Source organism: Notechis scutatus, chromosome 4, assembly GCF_049901735.1.
Source record: "Notechis scutatus isolate UNSWTSFEM ecotype Mainland chromosome 4, rNotScu1.2, whole genome shotgun sequence".
NCBI classification, from domain to species: domain Eukaryota; kingdom Metazoa; phylum Chordata; class Lepidosauria; order Squamata; family Elapidae; genus Notechis; species Notechis scutatus.
In genome coordinates this window covers 64,205,121-64,231,330 of record NC_142012.1, presented here as the reverse complement: position 1 = coordinate 64,231,330, position 26,210 = coordinate 64,205,121, and the positions used below count along the sequence as shown (strand labels likewise).

Genomic DNA, 26,210 nt, shown 5'->3' with positions numbered 1-26,210 from the left:
TCAGAGAACCGGCAAATCCCACCTCTGACTGGAGATTTTACACTATCCTTCCCCTGCCACGCCCACCAAGCCACTCCCACAGAACCGGTAGTAAAAAAATTTGATTTCTTCCACTGGTCCAATCAAAAGCATTTGGGTAAAATTGATAGGACAGGGAAACAACAATGATATTCTACTGGGACATGCTATGGAAAATAAGCAGAACAAGAGATTAGTAGAGTTGGAAGGGACCTTGGAGGTCTTCTTTTTTTTTTTAAACAAATTTTATTAATTTTTGAAATCAATACACAAACGAACAAAACATAGAATATAACAACATAAGAAATCTTTTCTGGAAAAACAAATAAGGCATCTTATTTAAAAACAAAATAATTCCAAATTATCATATTTCCATACAAACACAATTTAATATGTACCGTGTTTCTCATATAATAAGGCCGGGTCTTATTTTTTTTTGAGCCCCCAAAAAACAGCTAGGCCGTCTTTTTGGGGGTGACTTAATTCCCCCCCCTTGCATCCTCGGGCAGGCGGGCAGCGACGGCTTGGATGTTGACCTCAGCGTTGGTGGGGCACTTTGTATCGGGAGACCTTCCGCCACCGTTGCTTTCCCTTCTCCCCCTTCCACCACCGTTGCTTTCCCTTCTCCCCATGCTGCCGCGGCATTTAGAGCAACGCTGTGGTGTTTGGCGCAGCCACGCAGCATTTGGCACAGCCATGCGCGGTCGGCCAGGGCTCCTTCCTGCAACCAGAGCCCGGCGGAGACACTCGGCTTCAGGCGCTCCTGTCGCCGCCTTCCTGGGCATCGTTCGAAGGCAAAGCCCATTCTTTTAAAAACGACGCCCTACTATCGGTACGACAAAGCCTGCCCTGCCCAAGAGGGCAGCCCAACCCCACATGGGGAGGCGAATCTCCTGGGGCCACAGCGCAGGATCAGCCCACCCCAGGAGAAGTGCCCAGCCGCCATCCCTGCCTGGCGCCGGGCAGAGCACAAAGAGCTTCGCCTGGGGTGCCCAGTGCAGTTGACAGGTGGGGCCTCCTCCCGGCGGTGGAACTCTGGCCAAAGCAGCAAGCGCTTCCCCGCCGGACCCTTCACTCATCTCGCCAGGGCCGCACTGGAGCCGGGCAGGGTTGGCAGACCCGGGAAAGCGAGCCGCTGGTGCGCACCCGCCTGCCAAGCGAAAGAACCAGGCTGACTCGAGCTTGGCTTCCTTCCCAAGTCCCTCCAGCCCGACCCTGAAGGGGCCACTGGGAGAGGCCACCCAAAGCAGTGATAGCGCTGACCCATCCGTGGACAGGGAGGCAAGGCGACAGCCCGCGCTGCATCCTCTGAGCTGAGCGCCGAGTGAGCGCCTCTGCCCGATGCCCATGCCGCTGCAGCATTTGGAGCTGCCGGTGAGTTTGGAGATGCGTGGGGACAGGGATGGGCTGGGTGAGGGGTGGAAAGGATGGGCGGCTTCGGGCTCTCTCCGCCAGACCTGCTGTCCAGGGAAGCTGCACCTGAAGCCGAGTGTCTCCACCAGGCTCCGGTTACAGGGAGGAGCCCTGGCTGGCCGCGCGTGGCTGCGCCAAATGCCACGTGGCTGCGCCAAACACTGCAGCATTGCTCCAAATGCCACAGCAAGCCCCCCGCCATTCCCCCCCATTTCGCATGTTTTAATATAGGCCTTAATTTGGGGGGGAGGGGCTTAATTTCATTTCATGCCTATAAAACATGCTGGGACTTCCTATTGGGGGAGGCTGTATTGTTGGAGAAACAGGGTATATTTATCTTATCTGTTCAACTTCATATCTTTTCCCAACTTCTCTTTATTTCTCCCTTTCCTTCTATTCAATTGTATTTCTTTTACCTTGAATTATATATATTCATTGTATCCATCTGCTTTATTTACAATTTCATTATTCTCTTCCAACGTTCTTCTAGGATTTTAATTCAAACATAGACAGACATAACACAAAACATAAATACATAAAACTTCTTTTTGGAAAGCGGCTTACCCCTGGTTACGTCTTTTTGTACAGACATAAATCAAATTCATGCTCACAAATATACTATTTCATATCTTATTTAACATTCTATATTTTCTATATGTTTTCTCTCTTCTATTCACTCTCTTAATTCTATTTTATTTATTTCACCTCAGTTTAAATAATTTTACTTGCATCTTTTGTCTGTTCACTTTCAATTATCTATTTATTTTTTCTTTCTAATACAATATTTTTCCTGTGATCACTGGTTGAAGAATGACAAGTTTTTATCTTTCCCCTAAATTAAACACTTAAAATAATACATACTTTCCATGCTGATTCTGCTTAATACATTCTAAATACTACATTTTGAAATAATCAAACAAAAAAAAGGAGTATTGAAGTTTATAATATAGTAAAAACAATATTTCTTAGAAAATTCAACTCTATTGTTAAGTCTTAAACATTTTTATAAATTCCCTTTATTGCATTATTAACTCATGTAATATCTCAATTTTCTAACTCAGTTTCAAATACTAATATCTACAATACAGTCTTATGTAATTTCGCAGAATCATTTTTTAAATTATATTTTACCCTTTATCTCTGAAAACAACTTTTTTTAACATCTTGTTTCAAACCTTTATGACTTCTCTTTCCTTTTTCTCTTCCTTTCTTATCAATTCTAGCCTTTTTGCCCCCCCATCTCTCAAACTCCACTCTCTTAATCTTCCCTCTTTGTTGTATTTCTCTTTTCTGTTGCTTTCTGACATTATCTCGATTTTTCTTATTTTTTCCTTTCTTGGTTGCTTTTTTAAGTTCTGAATTCTCCATTCTCTTCCCCCCCCCTTCTGTTTTCTTCTTCCACTAAAATTATTTGTCCATTAAAGATGGCTTCTTCCCAACCTTCTTCTTCATCCTGTTGTTGTATTTTTTGATAGGTAGAAATTGCCATTTCCAAAAAGTGGAAAATAGATCCAGAAGAGCCCTTGCCTTCTTGTTCTTCTTCTTTCAACTTTTGAAATTCCATTTGTAATTCTTGAACCGATAATGCCATTTTTTTAAAAAACAAAAACAAAACCCAAATGTTTTTGATTTTTCAAGAAATAGTTCCCAAGAGTCCCAAAGTCACAAAGCAAATCCAAATCAGAACAAATTGTTTCATTTAGCACTTTCTTCTTTTATATTTTCTCTTCCTGGGGTAGAGTTCAATTACACAGATCCAGAATAATTTTCTAGAAGTTTTATCACCATTTATTTCTAGTCTTATAAAGTCCAAGCAGTCTCCTTCAATACAATCTTAAAGTAAGTTCTTTAGCTCTGCCCTCCCACTTATAGCAAGATTAAGAAATTTTTTAGTTTTTAATTCCAATATTCAAAGATCTTTTACCTCCTTGGCTTTAAGTTTCAGGTTTGTTGTGCCCAAGCAGGTTTTCCAGATTCCCTCTGCTATTTCCGTGGGGATTGAGAGTGAGAGAAAATAACTTTCCCTTTTACTTTTCTTCCGCCGCTTTTACAGCCTTCTTTGGGAAACAATGTATCGTTCAAGCGGTTTAATTTCCAGGGTATTTAAGAGTTCCTTGTTGTTCCGGTTCAGCCAAAAAAACCTTTCACTTTCTCCAGCTTCCTCCTGCACAAATCTTACCTGGCTGCAGGCTTCTTTGTGGCAGCCATTGCTGACCGCTGCTCTACCGCCTTGGGAAAAAGGAGTTTTGCCGGCTGGGGAGGGGGTTTGCAATACCCCTCCCCTGTCCGGATCTCCTCTCTCTTTGGTTGCCTCTACGGGGCAACCATATCCTCCAGAACCAACTGGATTGGAGGAACTTCGGCGGCAAGTGCAGCAGGAACCGCGCACGATCGCGGATTCCTACCGCCACCGAAGCCTTGCAAAACCGGAAGCCCGGGACCTTGGAGGTCTTCTAGTCCAACGCCCTGCTTAGGTAGGAAACCCTATACCATTTCAGACAAATGGTTATTCAATCTCTTCTTAAAAACTTCCAGTGTTGGAGCATTCACACCTTCTGGAGGCAAGTTGTTCCATTTATTAATTGTTCTAACTGTTAGGAAATTTCTTCTTAGTTCTAAGTTGCTTCTCTCTTTGATTAGTTTTCACCCATTGCTTCTTGTCCTGCCATCAGGTGCTTTGGAGAATAGCTTGACTCCCTCTTCTTTGTGGCAGCCCCTGAGATATTGGAATACTCCTATCATGTCACTCCTGGTTCTTCTTTTCACTAGACTAGACATGCACAATTCCTGAAACAACAGTTCTACATATGTTTTAGCCTTCAATCCACCAAGGGGCCAGACTCTAGATCTGGATCATGCTTTTCTGGAGCAGATTAGAGAACTTTGAGGAAGGAAATATAGTAATAATGGGATTTTTTTAAACATCTAAACAACTGTTAAAAAAATCAGTTCAGATAAGATTGCCAGTTCCTCCAAAGACTTGGTCTTGTTGATGGTTTCATTTTAAAGAAGACAGAAGAAAAGACATGAATTCCTAAATCTTATCCTAATTAAAAGAAAAATTAATTGAAAGCAATGGGAAGCTTGGAGAGTTGTGACTCTGAAGAAATGGAACTGGATCATTTTTGTAAAGACATAATCAAAAATTAGAAAACAAACTTAGAATAGTAGTAAGTGTTGGACAGAAATTCTTAAGTCAACAGTAGTATAGGAGATATACTAAAGATAGTAAATGTACAAGTGCACACTATTAAAGTGAATGTACAGATCGTTTCAACTGAGCTGAGAATTGAAAGGAATACATCTGTGAAATAGAAGATAATGAAATTGCCAAGAAAGTGTATCAGCTAAGAACAGAATAGGTGAGAAAGGCTAAAGTTAAAAGAGATATAGCTTTGCAAGGGAAGGTGAAGGAAATAAAAATAACCTTTTCACTAGGTTAGCAATAAGAACAATGAAAAGGAAAGAGCAACTCACTGTTCGGAAAAAAATAGAACAGAAGAGGTAATGGGAAAAGAGAAAAATGCTTCAAATGCTTTAATTTACTGTGATCTTCTCCCAAAAGGGCAATTGTGATCCAATGGATCCAATCAATCAAGTGAGATACTTACAATCCAAAGTAAGTAAAGCGATAGTCAGGAAATACTGGGAAAATTCTGGGAAAAAGCCCAGATAAATTATATTCAAGAGTCTTAAAATATCTTGAGGATATAAGCTTGTTGAGAATATTTGGAAATCATGGCAGATGGGTATAGAGGAAACTTGGCAACTTTAAATATATGAACTTCAATTTCCAGAATTCCCCAGCATGTTGTACTCCCCCCCATGTTAAAATTGCCAAGTTTGAAAAACACTGTATACGATCAAAGAGACTTTCAACTGCAAATATTACTCCTATCTTCAAAAATGGGATGAAATGGGTAATGAAGGGTAGTCTACTTGCCTCTAATCCTTGGGAAATTCCAAACTGGATTATTAAACAAATAGTTTGTGATCTTTTTAAAAAGAAAAATACATTGATTAGCAGAAGAGAACTAAGGTGGTTATATCAAGAGCATGTTATGCCAAACTTAATCTTTTTCATGATATAGAAACCTTCAAGTAACTTGAAGTAACTTGATATAGTAACCTTAGTTAGCCATGGGATGTGGTGGACATTTTAGTTTCAGCAAAATATTTGATAAATATTTTTTACTAGTAAAAAACTAATAAAAAAAACTTGGCAAAAAGTTGGCTAGACTGTGCTGCAATTAAATTAAACCAATCAGAACAGATTGCATAAGCATACTCAGTGGTATATTGATATTCATAAGTTGAATAAGAGCCAAATTGTGTGATGTAGTTTCCAAACCAACAGCAATTTTATGCCACTGCAAAGGAAAATGGAGATGAACTTGATGTAGAAAGGGATGAACTATTAAAGGAAAAATGCAAGATTGGTGCCAGCTCTTCAGAAAAAAGAATACTTCTTCATTATGACAGTATACTGTAACTGAATCCTGAGAGTCTATCTTAGGCATTCATTTTCCAAGGACTGAGTTGTCTTTTTTCCTTTCATTCATTCATTCTTTTGCCTAAGATTATCTCTATATACCTTTACAGCTTTACAGAGGTGGTATTCAGCAGGTTTTGATCAGTTCTGGAGAACCAGTAGCGTAAATTTTGAGTAGTTCGGAGAACCAACAAATACCACCTCTGACTGGAGATTTTACAGTATTCTTCCCCTGCCACGCCCACCAAGCCATGCCCACAGAACCGGTAGTAAAAAAAAATTGAATCCCACTACTGCAGCCACATCAAGAAAAATAAAATACTGAGATCAAAATAAGTAACCAATCCTTTGTATTCCATATTGGCCCAATTATGTCCAAGATGATAAGAGCCTTGGGATTAAAAAAATAAAAATAAGAGAATTCTTGGAAGTTTTATATTTGTGTTGCTAAGAGAAGGAAAGATTTCAGCAAAATGTAATGGCTGCCTTCAGATATACGAGGTCTTTTGCTGGAATGATAGTTTTGCTCAAGTCTAGAACAAAACAATTTTATAGAATTCCTTAGTACCTGTTTTACATGTGTGTGTGTTTGTGTGTATCTGTGTGTGTTTGTGTGTGTGTCTCTTTATATGTAAAATGTTGTCATTTTGCAAAACAAAAAAGCATGCTTTCTCTGTTGCAGTGCCTACCTTCCAGAATAGCAACCTCCAGAAATATAAATGGCTCCCACCCTTTAAATGTTCCAGAAAACTCTTAAAATGTGACTGTGTTCCCAAGCTTGGGATACACAGTAGGTATTTGTGGAGACCCTGGTAATTATTATTTTTAGGGTGAGGATGGAGGGGGGGGGAATTATTTATGTGGTTTTGTCCAGACATCTGAGTTATTTTTTAACATCTATCCATCCATCCATCATCTATCATATTCTATTATCTTACATATATTAATTTAAAATATATAAGCTGCCCAGAGTTTTTTGGGAGCCAGGTGATCTTAAAATCTATTCAGGCAATCAATCAATAGTTTGAAAGCCATAATAAACCATTGCTAAATTGTGAAACCAGGTAATTTGAAAAACCATCTTTTCCAAGTCATATCTACCCAACCTGAGAAGAGAGGTATATCTACTGGAATCAAAAAGAAAGGCCATCTTCCCTATGGAACATCATCTCTGCACAGATAAGAATGGTTCCACTTTGATATTCTTTAGCAAGGCCCTGAAGATCTGGCTTTGCCAATGGAGCTGAGGAACCCAGAATGGGATGGAGTACATCAAGTTTATTCATTATTTATTTCATTGACTGCTATTGCCAGGGGGCAAAAGGATTATTGGTTTTACTGAAAATGAGTTGAGCGACCATATAATTTTTTTAAAGAATTAACTTCTCAATAGATCTGAACTCAGTTTTGTGTAACAAATCCAATGTTTCATAAAATCTCCCTTCTTATAAATATGGATCTTGTTCAGTGGTGGGATTCAATTTTTTTAAACTACTCATTCTGTGGGCGTGGCTTGGTGGGTGTGGCAGGGGAAGGATACTGTCAAATCTCCAGTCAGAGGTGGTATTTGTTGGTTCTCCGAACTACTCAAAATCTCCATTACTGGTTCTCCAGAACTGGTCAGAACCTGATGAATACCGCCTCTGATCATGATAGGATAAAATTTAAGTCTAGGCTCATATATCTGGGGAGATTTGTGATAAGGGTAAACAAAAAACCCTAAATGCTAATACACTTGAAAGTATATTTGCATTTTATATAATTTAAAAACATAGGGCCAGGGCATATTTTGATTTGATTCTGTTTGGATAAAAACCTGAAGTGTACAAAAAGAAGTTTAATTTTGAGTATTGGGGTGGAATGGTGGCTGCAGTCTTATCTTGTGAGTAAAACATTCCCCCTTTAGTATGAAAGATGCTAAATGAAGAAGAGTGAAGGCTGGAATATCCCTGAATGAAATGAAACTCACTCATACTATAGCGCTTTCCCTATGGTTACAGGTTTTTTTTTTCCCCCACAGGAAGTGCAATAACAATTTAGCACAGCAAATTTATGCTTCCAAGAGTGTGAGGGAAATAAAATATGTTTGCCCTCTGTTGACATAACAAGGCAATCTCTGCTGAATTGCTTTGAGTCTTGTCAAAAAGGAGAGAGGTGAAATGTTGGCTGTCATCTGTCACCTTGCTGAATTAAAAGATTTACATAAGCTCTTTCTACTTTTAACACAAGGACACTTTTATTTTCCAAGTAGTTTTTTTTCTCAGGCAGGCAAGGAGATTCCCTAGGAAATTATTTTACTTTATTTCATCCTTACTGTGTCAGCTGTATGCATTATTTGTGCCAAGGTATTGAAAGAGGGAAATGCTTTGTTGTTTTCTAACAATTCATCCACTGCAAATTTTCAGCCTTTAAAAGTATTACATTTATTTTGTATCTTCACTGACAATGCAGGTTTTGTATTGTTAATGATCACCTGTAAAATTTTAGAAACAATTTGAAAAAAACAACACCTTTTATAAAATGACGTATCATTGGTACTGTACACTCGATAAATTGTCAGAGATATATCAACATGTTTCAAATGCATGATAGAAAAATAATTCTAAAGAAGGTACTTTTTGTCATCTTTGGTGGACTTGTAATAAAGCAAAGAAATATTGAGGACATACCAGTGTTATAATGCAGAAAGTGAATATAAAATTGAAATGTGAAGTTTCTTTTCTTTTATAATTATTGGATAAAGAGTTGGAAAAAAAGTTTTGGAACATTATACTCTATATGTATGTTGACTGCGGTGAAAAATATATATGCACAGAAATGGAAAAATATGTCAATCTCCACAATAAAAAAACGGATGGAAAAAGTGATGAGGCTAGCAGAGACGGCAAAATTAGCCATTTAATAAGAAGAAAGAATATATCCAACTTTGTTTTTACCATGGAAACCACTTCTGGACTTGAGATAGAAAAAACCCTGAAATTGGATTTTGCTGATTAAATTAGTTTGTTGTTATCGAAATGGTTGCTAGTTGTTAAGATGAAATGGGATAACTCTCCTCATCCAAGTCATTTTGGCCAACTCACCATGGCCAACTCACTGCAGGACAACTTGCCATGACCAACTTGTCATGGACATTTCACGGCAAGAAAATTCAATATAATTATTTAAAATAATGTTCTTTTTTTAAAAAAAACATTTTTGTTATTCACATTTTATTTTGTCCCTCTTTTGGCATCCTTTCTTTAATGATTCTATTTGATGGTCTTTGAAGATTCTCAATCATTCAGATCATAGTTGTCCCAAAGGTGCTTTTTCAAGAGGCAACTGGACTTTTTTGTTTTTCTTTGTAGATGGTTCTCTTCTCATCCAAAAAGCTTCTCCGGCTTTGACTGGATGATGGGGAATGAAAGGGTTTATATTCCTTGCAGGCAGCTAGTCATCTGCATTCTTTTAGAGGGTCGTTGAGGCCACTTGGAGGTTTATCTGTTTCACTGGGTCACCTGAGCAGTGTAAATGGGCGTGGAGCCTTCTTGTAGCTGTTGAAAGGACTGTGTTGTAAATTGGGGATACATGATGCCATATTCCTCCCCCTCTGTTTAGAAAGGGCTGTTCAGTTTTGACATAGAGAGCCTTCTTGACCTCTCTTTCAAACCAGCAATCCTCTCCGTCCAAAAGGGTGGCTTTGCTGTCTTCAAAACAGTGCTGAATCTTGTCCTGATGGAGTTGTTCTCCTATGTTGTGCCATGCATTTATGAAGTGGTTGTTTTGTTTCCCCAATATACAGACATACTCACTGCATTGTACTGTATATACCCAGGGATGGGATCTGACCGGTACTGTTGCTCTGCGTCGCGCGCGCAAGTTATGCAAGTGCAATTTACGACCTGAGCTGAGCTGCCCAGACAGCTGAGCAGCACTGCGTGGAAGTACACAGTGGCTGGAAAAGGCCTTTTTTCCTGTTTTTTTAACCGCAGCTGTGTCGCACAAAGCAGCTGCAGTTGAAAAAGCAGGAAATAAAGGTCAGGTAAGAGCCCGGGTGGGCGGGTAGGCCAAAACAGCAGCAGACATAGAACCGGTTCTATGTCTGCTGCTCTTCAGAACAACCAGTTCTACAGAGGTGGACAGAACTGGTAGAATCCCACCCCTGTATATACCATGTTGCTCACTTTGTGTCTGGGTGTTTTATCCTTGGGATGCACAAGCTTCTGTCTTAGTGTATTCTTGGGTTTGAAGTGAGCACATATGTTGTGTTGTTTCTCTTAGCTTTTCTGATATTCCTGCAACATATGGAGTGACAATGCTTCATTTACAAAGATAATAACAGGTCTATAAAAAGGGGGGACCCAGGTCAGCCATCAAAAGAAATTCCTGACTATGAATTGTCTCGTGATATCTGGTGCTACTTGATATGGTAATCTCCTTTGCTACAAATCTCCTAAAAGGAGGGATGGTTATTTCTTAGAGACCATCTGTAGAGACTGTATTGAACTCTGGACTAGATAACTGGATTAGATAACATCTATAATAAGTTCTAAAAATCTGCTTTGGAACTGATTTGAAGAAAATACGAAGTTTCCAGGATAGAAGAAGCAAAGGAAATCTCTTTTCTCAATGCTGAGTTCAGAATGTTGTCTCAGTTATCTGCAAATCGAGGTAGAATTGCATTAATATATTTTTTTACTGATAGCAGCAGTTCATTTCCTGGCATTTTTTTATCCAAATTCTTATTTCCCTACTGGTTATTGAGAAGAAAACCATTTGACAGGAAAGGGAGGCCAAGAAGCTTTTGACAGCGATGTAAGTATAAATATTTTGTGCCATGGCTGAATGTAATAATCCTTCCATAAAAAAGTGGGGTGCTTACAATTATACTGCTATTTGTCAGAAACACCTTGCCTTCACCGCGTATATAGTACTTTTCAGATAAACAGTGGCTTTACATTCTGAATTTTTTTTCTTCAAAATGATATATTTATAGAAGACTGCTAGAACCATGCCCTCACCTTTTGGGGCAATCATTCAAAGTGGATTTTAGCAGTTTGAGATGAGAAACAACTGTTATCTTTGTCCATTACTGATGGGCATAATAATTTCATAACGATTCAGGGAAAAAGTACATACTCTGGACATGACTGAGGCAATTTCACATTCTATTTTGGTGACATGTTTATTCCAAAATAAGTTCATTCAGCTCAATGGAACTTACTTTCAGGTAATAGCCTGGAAGTGCAATCTATTCATAAGTAGGATGAATGTATCTGTCAATTTTGATTTGTCATTTTTTCCCAGGCTTTATTTTATTCTGGCTTCCCAAGAGTTTCTGTGCTAAAACATTCCTACCATGTTAATCCATGTTATTCCAATTCCATTAGGATCACAATGTAGGAAAAGAATGCATTTTTCTAATGAAAGAAGTTTAATTTCTATTAACCAGGATACAGTCTGGTTGTTTGAATTTGCACCAAGTGAAAATGTGAAGCTACAGTTCTTCAAAATAGTATTGAGGTCCGCATTTATTTTTTTAATTGTAATAATGCAAGAAATATAGCAGAATTATTTGGGGACTAATTACAAGAACAGAAATTGGTTTAACAATTTCTTTCTCTAGGGAAAGTTTTCAAGGAAACTCAAGAACCTTAAGAGAGAATAATATCATTAAATAGTATTTAACAATTCCTTACTTGTAAAAGGTCTTTATATTTTGGAATAAAAAGTTGCTTAAAAATAGGAAGAAGTTCTTATGATCTTTATGAACAGATAGTGATGGCAATACAATGTCACAAAGATCCTTTTTAGATGGATCTAAAGAAAATAATGGTGCCATGCTAAAACCAATGAATATCAACTAAAAATAGAAGAGATATTACATTCCTTATAGCATTATTCCTATCGTGTCTCTAACAGTGAAGGAAGACCTGATAAAAGCAAAATCCAGTATATATTTATACATAGCAATCTTTTACAACGAAGTCTGCATTTTTCCTCAACAGGCATATGTACTTTCCCTCACTGTAAAATGTATTAATCCACCTGGAAGTAAACCCTGCTGACTAAATTACTTGGGATTGCCACATCTATTTACTCCTCCTTGGTTACAAGCAGGCCTGTTCACTCAAAAAGGTTGTAAGAGATGCAGAAGACAGTTCCGCCTGCTGTGGTCAATGCTCTATATCAGTGGTGGTTAACCTTTTCGGAACCGAGTGCTGAAACGGGAGCATGCATGTGACGAAAAGGCACTGAGTTCCAAAATGCACACATGCCTGAAACCGGAAGAGCAGCTCCCTGCATGTGCATGCGGCCAGCCACCTTGACTTCCAGCTTCTAATGTACATGCACGCACAAAGACCAGCTGGCTGGCTGTTTTTAATGCACATGTGTGCACCAGCCAGCTGGTCTTTGCGCACACATGTGTGTTAGAAACCATAAGACCAGGTGGCCAGCGTGCGCATGCATGGCCAGGAGCTTCTCTTTTGGTTTTCGGCACTCACGCATACACGAAAACCAGCTGGCCAGCATGCATATGCACTCCAGAACCCAGAAGAGCAATGGGCGACAGCTGGTATGCTTGGAGAGATGGCTCTGTGTGCCACTTCCGGCACTCATGGCATAGGTTTGCCATCACAGCTCTACATCTTTTAATATCTGGAAGCCTAAGGTACATAGCAGCACTAGATGAGGATGATGATATTATTCAGTCAGTTGTGTCTGACTCTTGGCAATTCTATGGGTCAGGTCTCTCCACATGTTCCAATCTTGCACTATTTCTTTGAGTTTTTCCATGCTTTGTCTGGTGTCACACTCTGATAGTGTTGAGCCACTATGTTCCTTCATGGCTTTTACCACCAGCTCTTTCAAACACAACAGTGAATTCCCCTTCATGACATGGCCAAGTAAGTGAGACGCAGAGTCGTGACTTTGCCTTCCAGTGACATGTCTGGTGTTATGAGCCTGCTAATCACTTTTGCTGAAATATGCAGGCTCTTTTTCCAGCACCATAACGCAAATGAGTCTATTCTTATCCTGTCTTGTTTTTTCAAGATCCAATTTTTACAAGCCATAAGTAGCTATGGTGAACACAATAGAGTGGGCTAAACTACATTTGGTTGTCAGGCTGATGTCCTCGCTTTTCCATATTCGGCTCACGTTCATCATTGCTATCTGACCCAGTACAATCTGACATTTATTTCATCTTATTTCTGTGCTGCATTCATTCCTTTCAGCTATCTGCAATTGTAGGAAAGTGATTTTTTTCCTATATCTCCACTGTCAATTTATTATTTTGACATTTCTCTTTCTTGCAGTGGTCATGAGCTTGGTTGTTGGTGGTGGGTTGTTGTTGTTGTTTTTTATGTTCAGCAAGAGATCAAAATTCTCACTTTCTTCTTTGATTTTTTTGACCAGATGTTCCAGGTCTTCTTTGGTTTCTGAGAAGAGACATATATCATCAACATATTGTTGATGTTTCTTCCACCAGTCTTTACCTTGATTTTTAATTCTTCAAGATCTAGCTTCTTCATGAAAACCTTGGCCTACAGGTTGAATAAGAGAGAGAAGAAATTGCAACCTTGTTGCATTCCTTTCTTTATCTTAAACTTAGTGTCTCCATATGGTGTTCACACAGAGGCTTTCAGTTTTGTATAGAGTGATTGCACCAACTTGACCAGATGTGCTGGTGTATGAAAGTTTTGTATGAAAGTTTTTGTAGTCAATGAAGCACATGTAAATGATCTTTTGATATTTACAAGATTTTTCCATGATCCAGCACTGATTTCTAATATGGTCGTGGGTGCCATGAGCCCTTCCGAAGTCAGCTTGAATATCTGGTAATTGCTTTTCAATAGTTGGTGCTAGTCATTTTTAAGAAGACATTGGACAGTCTCCTGTAAGGTCTCCTGCTTGAACAGGGGGTTGGATTAGAACAGTGGCCCCCAACCTTTTTTGTGCCACGGCCCGGTACCGGCATCACAAAATGATCCGCAGCCCAGTACCGGCATCAGCACGCATGGCAAGGCGAGCCGAGCGACCGGCCAGCCAGCCGTCCCCCACTTCTCCCTGCCACCTTCAACTCCTCCTTTGTACCTTTGTCGATGGGCTTCGGGACGGCTTCGGGATGGTCGCTCGGCTCGCCTTGCCTTGGGTGCTGAAAGAATCCTTGCGCCTTAGTTTTGTTTGAAGCCGATGAAACTAAGGCGCGAGGATTCCTTCAGGACCCAAACGCTGCTTTCCAACCAGAAAGGCTCACTGGAAGCACTTTCTCATCAAAACAAGATGGCGGCGCCCAGCAAACCAGCGGCCCGGTACAAAATGTTCCACAGACCGGTACCGGTCCGGGGCCTGGTGGTTGGGGACCCCTGGATTAGAAGACCTCCAAGATCCCTTCCAGTTCTATTCTGGTTGATATTTATATTATATACGTAGTAGGGATTTTACTGATATCAAACTTTGTTGGAGGCACTGCATTTTTGATCTTTGCCATCAACAATTCATGATCTGAACCACAAGCAGCACTTGGATATGTCTTAATAGCTAAGCCTGGACTGGTTCATTGATGACTGCATAGGACATAATCAATCTGATTACGGTGACATCCAAGTTGATAAGAGACATTTGTATTGTTTGAACCTTTTATTCATGATCCTTTATATGTTTTCCTGGAAAAAAAATGTACCAAACAATCATCTGCATTATTCCTGTCACCTAGTCCAAAATGACCAGTGATGCCTGTCTTCATTTGTTTGTCAACTTTTGCATTGAAATCACCCAGAATGTAAACATTGTCTTTTTGGGGGAAATTGTTTCAGAGTTTCTTGGACCATGACATAAAAGCCCCCTATGTCATGCAGATTTGAATAATTGTGATGTTGAAGGACTTGGTACGAATTCTGATGGTCCTGATTTGGTCACTGGTAGTTGAGAAGGTTTCCACTGCTCTAGCAATTTTACTGCTCTAGTGCTTACCATAAATGCCACTCTGTTTTCCTGGTATCATGTCCTGAATAATTGACAGTGAAGTTCTCAGATTGGAAAAAGCCATTGTCTGTCCGGTATAGCTTAGTGACATCAAGGAGATCAATTTCCAACCTGATCATCTCACATTTGACAATATTTAATTTACCCTGACTCTTTCCTCTGACATTCCATGTGTCTATCCAATGTATACCTGTGCAACCCAGACATTTGCTTACTCCACTGCCTGCCTCAAAACTGGGATTCCTATTGTCATATTGTTGTTCCCTATCTGATATGTTTGAGAACCTTCCCATATAATTTTCTTGATGAGCTTTTTGAGGAGTAGGTTGCCAGGCCTTTCTCCAACCCTGTAACTCACTGTACTAGCTATCAATCTTATCTAGCTAAAATGCTTAACCTTTGGCTTACTATAGTGCTCTTTCCTTAATTATCTTAGAAACAATATACTGAAGAATAACTCCTTCCTAGAACATGTGTGTCCCTGAAATGTTGATAAACTGAAACCACAAGGAATATTCCTTTTTTTTCATTTTCATGTTACATATACATCTGCACTACTATTATTCTACAATAAAGTGTCAGCTTATCAAGCCCTACAGATCAATTTTATATTCTCTTACTACACACTGTAAACTCCAGCTTCTTTGTGAAATATAATATTGCCAAGTTTTGCTTGGCAGCAGGCAAAATCTTCAGGAACTGATTGCTAGCTAGAGTCAATCATGCTCAATATGTTTCATGTCTAACTATGATATTGTTACCATAATTTCAAGTGGCATACTTGTGCAGTTTTGATTACTATGGATTATTCTATAGGTTTTTAAGGAAAAAGAATACAGATTTACACATTTAACCTATCCATGTTTTAATTCTATATTCATCATCCTTAGAGTTTTTAGATATAGATGCTTCTGTATGATAATTCTTAATTTCTTAGTTTTTACCTTAATATTGGTAAAAAAAAAACTGAAACAAATTTATTATAAATATATCAGATCCCTTGATACTGATGGGTAAATTTTAAAATCACTAAATTATTTTAATTTAAAATAAAAAAGGAATCAACACTGAACTGTGTGACCACTTTTTGTCTATTTTACATTATTTATATACACCCATTCTACATTAATTACCTTAATATATAAAAAGATAATTTAAGATTCCATATACTATATTTTGAATTAAAATAAAGCACTATCTGTTGTGAAAGTGATTTGAAATAGAAAGCTATAGGAGTACCAAACCCTGCTATATCTATGATTATGGACAGAGTTCTTTACTTGAAGGATTGTCCAATCTGAATTTGTTTTCAAAATAAAGAATTATGAGAAGAAAATCATATGGTCAAAGATAGATCAGAGGCATAAGTCACTGGAAATATCTGATTCATAACCAGCTCCCTGCTATGACATACTCCTAGAAACACCACCTGATTCTTAGAATCTGGAAAACCAAAGTGACCAGCTTTTCTTACAACTTACCAAACATATATTTATAGTGACCAGTAATTACCTACAGTAACAGTCTTATCCAATTTTGCACCTACTTATATTTTAGAAATACTCACTAGTGCAAATTCCTTGTTGAGAATCATTTGCTCCACTAGTGATGACTCATTATGGAACAGATGAGGTTGCATGTGGCTCCACATGTGAGGAAACCACCAGAATTCATCTACAGATCTCAACAACAAGTCATCTCCTTCATCTTCTTCAATGGTTCCTAAGAAATGAAAGGCAAATGTTACATTGTAAAAGACATGACGGTACAATTTATTTTCAGATCAGGGCTAGTATAAAATACATTCGTTTTGTTGAGTCCTGTTTATGTTGCTGCATGTTTATGAAAGTTCATATAAAATTTAGAGGCAATATCAAAGAATTGTTACCGAAATGTCTTCATGCAGGAACTAATGCTCTTAGCACATATATCTTCAATGGGTTTGGAATGTCTGCATTTAAAGCATTGAAACACCAGGAATTCTGGGATAAAATATAAATATTGGATTTTGTTGTAGAATCTAAGCAACATTCTTTTTGTATTGAACACTATGTTGAAACCAAATATAAGGTCCTGCCTAAGAAGAAATACGCATCCTTAGAATCTATATGCATACTTGAGATAAGGCTGCAATCAGATGACAAGACAGCTTTCTTTGTGCATTGCCTACCATCTGAATTGTGCTGGGTGGGTATGTGTGAAAAGGTCTTTTGCACAGTCTAACCTGCTCCTCCATTTCATTTTCCATTATCTTTCTGTTAAGATCAAGTGCAGTGTAAAGGCTAAAATAATAATATTTACATCTTAAAGATTATTGTAACATTTAAAATTATACATGAAGTACTTGGAGTATCTAAAGTCACAAAATGACTGCTATTCTTATTATTAGTAGTAGTACCTGCTTCATCTCTCAGTTATTTCTATATTACTTTTATTCTACCTTTGCCTTATTATGTGTATTCTCTTTTTATTGTCTATATGGATTAAACTGTGATGTAGGATGACTTGGACAAATCCATATCCATTGCCAGTATGAATCATTAGTCATTTGCCAAGACTGCACTTCATGGTCTTATATGCTGTAAGAAATTTGTTAGCTGAATATGATGCTCTGTAGTTTCCAAGAAAATTCTCAACTATATCCTTAAATGCTTTCCAGGAAATTTTCTCTGGCTCCGCTAACGGATCTTCAAATTTCGTGTCATTGTTGATGTATCTGATCTGTGGATCAACAAAAACGTCTTCCTAAATTTTGGTATCAGATATTCTTGGGAACATCTGTCTCAAATACTGAAAATGTTTCCCTTCCTTGTTTATTACTTTTACAAAAATTTTCATCAGTCCAAGTTTTATGTGAAGCAAAAGCAAAAATACCTTTGTTAGATCAACAAGTGGCCATTTCTTTGTAATGTAATGAGATTGTCCTGCATGTCTGTCTTACTCATATATGTAACAACAGTACATGGTATATCCAACATGCATTCCAGCAGCAGAGACACTACTTTTAAATCTCCACAGATATTCTAGTTGTACTTGGTGTACCAGGTGTGCTTCAACAACAGTTCCATGTTTTCATATGTTTCTTTCATGTGTGCAACATAACCAATGAATGGTATACATTGCCAAAACAGATGATTTCCATAAAACAGTACGTGATATGTCAAATTAAAGGTTACTTTCATGATTAGCATGAAATCCATAAAACACACCCAAAAGTGTTTAGGAAACAAAAACTGTATTGTCATCATCATCATTTATAATTTTATTATTATTTAATATTATGTGTTCATAACAATGTGAAGGCACAGCTACCAGTTCTTTAGCTGATTGTAGGCTTCATATGCATTAAGTTCTTCCCAAGAACATAGGATTCATAAATGTATCGGCAGAATTTAGTGTGGACCTTTTGTCAATGAGCAGATTTCCTAACTGTCATCTAAGATGTTTTTGCTATGGCACCCAATGTACCACTAGGACCATCACTAGGACTGCAAGTTTGTGCCATGACATTTCAATTTTGATTTTCAAATCCTTACACTTTGTGACTTCTTCCCATTCGTTGTCTTCTATCCCTAGTATCGCTACATCAATTATTTACACACTCTTTTTTTCAACCAGAGTTATATTTGGCGCGTTATGAGTCAAGACTTTATCAGTCTATATTCAGAAATCCTACAATATTTTACCATGCTTGTTTTTTACTACTTTTTCAACTAAATAGTGTCACATTTTTTTCATGATATTTTCAATTGAAAATATTCTCACAATGATCCATGATAATTTTTATCCAGTGAATCATTTTGGTCACCGTGTTATGTCGTTGTTTGTAAAATTAGTTTGTACAATATTCTTGCATGAGTTGAATATAAGAAATTACTGTATCTTCCGTCTCTTTGCACAGCCTGCATTTTAAGTTTATTTTTTAAATTTAAAGTAAAGAAGTATGATAAAAAAATATTGATTTGATGAATTTTCAATTCTGCTTTTGATGTCATTAATTCCAATAGCTTGCTTTTGGGCTATCAGAATCAAGATATATTTTTTTTAATGTTCTAGTTGCAATCCAGGTTCAGTCATTATCTACTTTCCCCTCAATCTTTTGTAGAAATTGACTATGCAATACTTTTCCTTACCAATTTTTTAACATTATTTTGATATTCATTTTATTTAACGTATATTTAGCAAGTTCCAATGTTGAACTTGCATCAATGTTTGGTTGTCTTTTTCATAATCAGTCAAAGCACACTCTTCTTGATTGATAGTTAGACTTGAAGTAAACTTCTGCTTCCATTTCTGAGGAGCAGGTATGAAATATACGATCAATAGTTATGAATTAGTTTTGGTTTTCAGTTCAAATTGTCTAGTTCAGCTTATGTTCAGTTAATAATTTTAACAGTGTATTGTATCATAGGTATGGCCCAGATATTGATAGATTTGATGGTGTTTCAATCGTTCAATTTTGTATTTAGCAATTTTCTCACTATTTGAATATATTATTTACTAATCAACTTTTTTTACTTTGTTCATACATTATGTTATATGTTATCCAACTATAAAATACTCAGATACTTGTAGGCTTCATCCCAACAGCTTTTGAAATTTGGTTATTTGGCATTTCAATTTCATTACTGTTTGTGATTTATTGATTGGTTGATTGCTATTGTAACACATTTTTCTAGGTCAAATTCTGCATTTGTGTAAAAAAATATTACAATGTTTGTCAATGACTGGATTTCAATTTCTGATTTTTCCATAAAACTTCATATCATCCACAGAAAGCAAATGAGAGATTTTATTATCATTTTTTGCTGCTTGGTAGTCAAGATTTGGGTTTTTTTTCAACATAATTGAATAAGGGTGATAATGAATCACCTGGAGGATTTTATAATGGTTTGTCCCATAGTTAGCCAGTTGTTCAACTGGATTCGGAAGTTTTTTTTCAATTACTAAGGACAGTCAGATGTGCATGTTTGATGGTGTTACAGATACTGTTTCAGGCTGTAACCTTTTCTGAGTAAAGCAAAGCTCCATTTAATCCTGTCTTGTTTCCATCATAGTAATAAATGAGATGCTTTGGAAACACTGTCATAAAAACAACTTTTATTTCTTATTATTGTCTATTAATTACAGGTTAGTGAAATTGTTACTCTGAACAACAAAGGTCATGAGAATTAAACACAGACGTATCCCCCAAAGTAAGCATTTCAATTCAAATGACCACAAGCAGAATTCAAATCACCATATTTTCAAATAGATTCCTCCAGATTTAGTCTTGTCAGTGATTTGTTTAGGAGCAAAAGAAGGAATAAACAATGACCTGTAATAAATCCCCAAAGACTGTTCCCCCCGCCCCGCTGGGAATATAATTGAGATTGGTTGTTTGATCATTCCTATTGTGAATGTGATATTATAATGTAATAGTGATATTACAATGTATCAAAGTAAAATAGAATGAAAACATGTTACAATACTCCTGGATCCCATCTTTTTAACCTATAAACTTCTGGCAGATCCACAATCTTATTTTCCTTTTTGAAATCCTATATTCAATGTGTTTTCAGGAACCAATTGTGGATCAATAAAGGAAGAAATCAATAAAGCACAGAAGTTTCCATATACGAATAAAACTTGCTAAAATTTCCATAAAACGGATAAAGCAAAACATGTTCATCATCTTACCTTAAAAACTTGTTTGGCTAAACAAGCCACATTTATATTAATTAAAGAAAACGCCCCATGTTTTATTTATAATAGGGTAATAAGGTATACATTTGTATGTAAAATGGCATGCTGTCTAAGCTGAAATGACAAAGCAACAGTACAAACCTTAAAAGTAAGTCTTGCATAACAGCTGTTCCATTAAACTGTTCCATTAAACAACTGTTTAATGGAAATCACAAATGTATCTTGTGGATTTGTGCTATTTTAGTGAGCCTTAAAAGCCTCTGTAGAATACATAATCATAAGCATGTTCACTGTATTTAAGCCTTAGCATCATTTTTCATTCCATATGGATATTCAGGCTAATTTCTATTTCCAAATAGAAAAAAAAAATGAAACATGATATACATTTTATCAGTATATTCCTATAGGAGATTAGAATGGACTGGAATAACTAAAACTAATAATATAATCACATCAAAAAGTTGAAAGTTGGTGTCAACATGAGCAAAATCTTTAGCAGGAACATGGAACACAATTTTAAAATATCTTTGCTCACTAGTTGTATGAATTATTTAAATGTGGATACCCTTGAAGAATTTGGGGAAAAAAGGATCTTTTATTAGTTATGATAGGCTATTACGTTATCCTCAGAATGATATACTCATGAATGAGAACTTATTTGTATTTGACAACCATTTTTGGAGGACAGAAATAGATGCTGATGCTGCTCTCTATTAACCTCTCAGTCACTGAATACACCCTCAAGGTTCATTTTTCAAATCAAGTACATTTTTCCATATTATGTTGCTTTGAGATTTGTGTCTCTTTTGAATTGTATTCATCAGCTTTAATTCAAGCAGCTCATGAGCTATTTCACATAGTCAGAAATTTCAGTTTTTACTATATAGGTAATCTTTGACTTACAGATAGTCCTTGACTATTTGTTTAGTGACTAAAGTTATGGATGTAATGAACAAACGGTAGTTATTGAACAAATGATACATATGCCTATCTCCAAAGTTAGGGCAAATCTCTGGCAAATGCCTTCTTGGAAAAGAAAGATTGGAAGATAAATTTCCAGGTTATTGTCAAATCAGGGAACATGGTAATCTGCAGGCTGTACTGAACCCTGCAAGTCAGAAGTCATATTCAGCAGTTTCTGACCAGTTCTGGAGAACTGGTAGTGGAAATTTTGAGCAGTATGGAGAACTGGCAAATACCACCTCTTGACTGGCCCCAGGCCCATCTCTTCTCTGCCTCCCAAGACCCAGCTGATCAGCGGGGTCTTCTTTTGTTGCCCTGCACAGGAGAATGGAGCTGGAAAGCAGGTTAGAGGGGTGGGGAGGGATTGGGGATTTTACAGTAACTTTCCCCCAGGAGTGGGGAAGGAATGGAGATTTTACAGTATCCTTCCCCTGCCATGCCCACCAAGCCACACCCATCAAGCCACACCATGCCCACCAAGCCATGCCCACAGAACCGGTAGTAAAAAATTTAAATCCCAACACTGCTGCAAGTTCATGTCAAGATATTTCAGTCTAGGCAAGAGTTTCTCAAGTAGGCTTAGAGCATTAGTAAAGAAGAGGTACAATTTAAATAATAATGAAGTTATGTGCTGAGATGAGTAGCACAGCTCACAGGAGATTAATTAATTTTATTTATCTTCAGAAAATAACTTCAAATGAAAGAGAGCCAGTTATTTGGGTCTGTCACTATAATTTCTTTTCACCTGATAGAAACTACTTTCCCTGAACTTGTATCTATTTAGATTTATTATCTTGTTTATTATCTTTCATATTACAGGGATAATCCTGGAAAACTATCTAGAATTAAGTCTTTATGAACATAGCTTAGATGTAACTTCCGTATATTAAAACCATTGAATTGTATCTCTTTTGTACCTGCTTTTAGCCAGTTTCTTCAATTATATCTCCCTTCTATGCAACATTATGTGTGATATATTCTTCAGCCCCTGATAAATTTATTTTTGGGTATGAAGAAATAGAGTGGACAGGAGACAGTAGGAAAAATGGCATTCTAACTTGGGCAAGTAAGAGCTTTATTGTGTACAAACAATTGTTCTGCTTGTTTTTAAGTTCATACTGAATTTTATTTTGCCTTCCCCAGAATTTAGTTCAGAATCTACGTTATTTCATCCCAGAGAGTTCTGGAAAATTAAGGGAAGTGGATAACAAAATGGTGTGTACACAGGTCTGAGTATATTCCCCCAAGGCAGTGTTCTAGGACCAACTCTGTTCATACTCTACATAAATGACCTCTGTGATCATATCAAGAGCAACTGCGTTCTCTTCGCTGATGATGTAAAGCTATTCAACACCACAGACAATACTGCTACCCTTCAAAAAGACCTCGACTATGTATCAGAATGGTCAAACAAATGGCAATTTCAAAACTCAACAAATAAATGCTCTGTCTTACATATTGGCAAAAAAAAAATCAGAAAATAAAATACAGGCTGAATAGTCAAGACCTTGTTGATGATCCAAACTCTGTCAAGGATCTTGGAGTTCTCATCTCTAATGATTTGAGTGCTAGAGCCCACTGTAACTACTGTACATAGCCAAAAAGGCGTTAAGAGTTGTTAACCTAATCTTACGTAGCCTTTTCTCTGGTAATATTACACTAATAACTAGAGCATACAAAACATTTGCTAGACCAATACTCGAATACAGCTCATCAGTCTGGAACCCACATTACGTATCTGATATTAACACAGTTGAGAAAGTCCAGAAATATTTCACAAGAAGAGTTCTCCACTCCTCTACTCGTTGCAGAATACCTTATGCCACCAGACTCAAAATTCTAGACCTAGAAAATCTAGAAATGACACTGCCTTCGGTCCAATCTAAGTATAGTATATAAAATTATACATTGCAATGTCCTACCTGTCAACGAATACTTCAGCTTCAACCATAACAACACAAGAGCACACAATAGATAAAAACTCAAGGTAAACTAAGCCTTCGTATATGCCTTGGTTTTCCAGGTCAATTTTGTCTTTGGGGTTTCTGAGGATGGCTGCTATTTTTCTGTCTGTTTTGAAGGCAGTCTTGATGTGGTGTCTGTATAGTATCTTACTAATTTTGTCTGTAGTGCCTCTTATGTAGGGCAGGACAGCTGTTCCATGGGTCTGTTCATCTTCTGGGTCTCTATTATGTCTCAGTGTGTTTTTGTGGATCAAGTTGGTGATTTTGCTTTTGTGGAAGCCGTTGGCTGTCAATATTTTAGTCAGGGTGCATAGTTCAGTCTTAATGTGTGTCTTGTCTGCCAGGCGTTTGGTTCTAGTAATTAGTGTTTTAGCCACGGAGTTTATCTGTGCTGGGTGGTGGTGGGATTGGGCGTTGAGGTAGCGGTTGGTGTGTGTTTTCTTCTGGTATATGGTGTGTCCTAGTGTGCCATCTGTTTTTTTGTAGATTAGTACATCTAGGAATGGTAGTTGTTTGTTTCTGTTTCCATGGTGAACTTGATTTTGGGGTGTGCGCTGTTTAGGTGTGTTAGGAAATTGTTTAGGTTTTCTTGTCCATGGGGCCAAATCACGAATGTGTCATCGATGTATCTTAACCATAGTTTGGGTTTGAGGATGGCATTGGCCAGGGCTCTGGATTCGAATTCTTCCATGAACAGGTTTGCAATGACAGGTGACAGTGGTGATCCCATGGGGGCTCCTTCTATTTGTTTGTATCTTTGTCCTTTGTATATGAAATATGTGTTGGTTAAACAGTGTTCTGTTAGTTCCATGAGGTGTTTAGCTGGTTGGTATTTATTTTTGATGATTTCAAGGGTCTCTTTGATCGGGACTTGAGTGAATAGTGAAACCACGTCAAAACTTACAAGCAGATCTTCTTGCTCCACGTGTAGATCTTTGATCATTTCCAAGAAGTGGTATGAGTTTGAACTATGCACCCTGACTAAAATATTGACAGCCAACGGCTTCCACAAAAGCAAAATCACCAACTTGATCCACAAAAACACACTGAGACATAATAGAGACCCAGAAGATGAACAGACCCATGGAACAGCTGTCCTGCCCTACATAAGAGGCACTACAGACAAAATTAGTAAGATACTATACAGACACTACATCAAGACTGCCTTCAAAACAGACAGAAAAATAGCAGCCATCCTCAGAAACCCCAAAGACAAAATTGACCTGGAAAACCAAGGCATATACGAAGTCCCCTGTGCATCATGCCCGGCCACATACATTGGACAGACCAATAGAAGAATAGGCACCCACCTGGATGAACACAAAAATGCAGTCAAAAAGCTGGAACACACTTCCTCACTAGTCCAACACATGGAAGCCACAGGTCATAGAATCAACTTCGATGGCACCAAAACCCTAGCCACTATAGAAAATCCCAGCCACAGAATCATCAGAGAAGCCATAGAGATTGAAAAAAGACCAGAAAGCATGAACAGAAGAGATGATTCCACCAGGCTGTCAATCATTTGGAAGCCTGCACTCACAAACAAAAAAATCTCCACACCACAAGCCAGGCAAACACCTGGGCACAAACAGATCCCCCTGATACCTCCAGCTCAAACACACCCCAACCAGGCACCCAGATGAAACCCAGCTTCCTAACTAATGATAGCCGTCCATTTACCCGAAGCCAAGCTGCACTAAAGGCCTCCAATAAAGTAACACAATGTTGCCAGCCAATCAAGATACAAAAAGAGCCAAAAAAACAGACAGAAGATATTAGAAGCAGAACACAGCAAACTCCAAGACCAATAAACACAGACCAAGACTCTCAACCAATCAGGATGAAGAAAAACCATTCTGGCACAGCAATAGGCTGCCCCAAATTTAAATCTGAAACCACTGTAAAAGTCTCACTCACAGACGGACACAATACAAAAGCCTGATGATGGCAGATGAGATTCTGCTGAAACGTTGCTACAACTTTAAAAGCACCACTACTATGACGTGGGAAAATACCCGAACAAAGCTGAAGGCCATACATGTAAGTACCCGCGAAAACTTAAGAATATATATATATATATATATATATATATATATATATATATATATATGAAATCAATTAATAGAGAGTGAAATACATTAAAAATAGGCCTTTCATTTAAATGCTTTCCTGTGATAATATAAGATAAAAAAGAGATTTCAGACATTTTAGCTGGTTGCCAGTAGAAAAGATTTTTAAAAGTTGAAGTTCATTTCAGCAGCTAATATATTTCCTTTGAGCACTTTCCTTCTTTCATTACCTTAATCTGACAATGTGATAGCAAAGGAATAATGTAGAAAGCATCCATTATATTTTCATCTTAAAGATATTAATGAAGTACAGAGATGAAGCTACTGAAAAATAATTTAGAAACTAAGACCTAATTCAACCCTCTCTTATTCCTGAAAAAGTACCATATAACTAGGAAGTTATATTATATATAGCCAACCATACAGAGGCTAATCACACAGTGGGGAATTGAAGGCAATGCTCAAAAGCATTTTCTGTTGATTAATTCTCATGCTATCAGGGTTCTTTTTAAAGATTTGTAGCCACCCTTCTTCATATCCTCAAGAAGGATATGCATATTTCTTAGTGAGGGCAAAAGGAGCAATAAGGTGTTATTGCTGCTTGCATCTCTATTTTGTTATTTACCACTGAGG

General features: G+C 37.6%; 1 protein-coding gene across 1 annotated transcript in view; it reads right to left on the bottom strand.

Annotated features, from left to right (window-relative positions):
- The window catches only part of LOC113417979 (N-heparan sulfate sulfotransferase 4), a 155,257-nt gene that overhangs the window by 60,527 nt on the left and 68,520 nt on the right, over window positions 1–26,210 (bottom strand). The window contains exon 4 of the mRNA XM_087963637.1: window positions 16,461–16,615. Coding sequence (XP_087819763.1) covers window positions 16,461–16,615 — 155 coding nt within the window. The remainder of the gene's footprint in view (window positions 1–16,460; window positions 16,616–26,210) is intronic.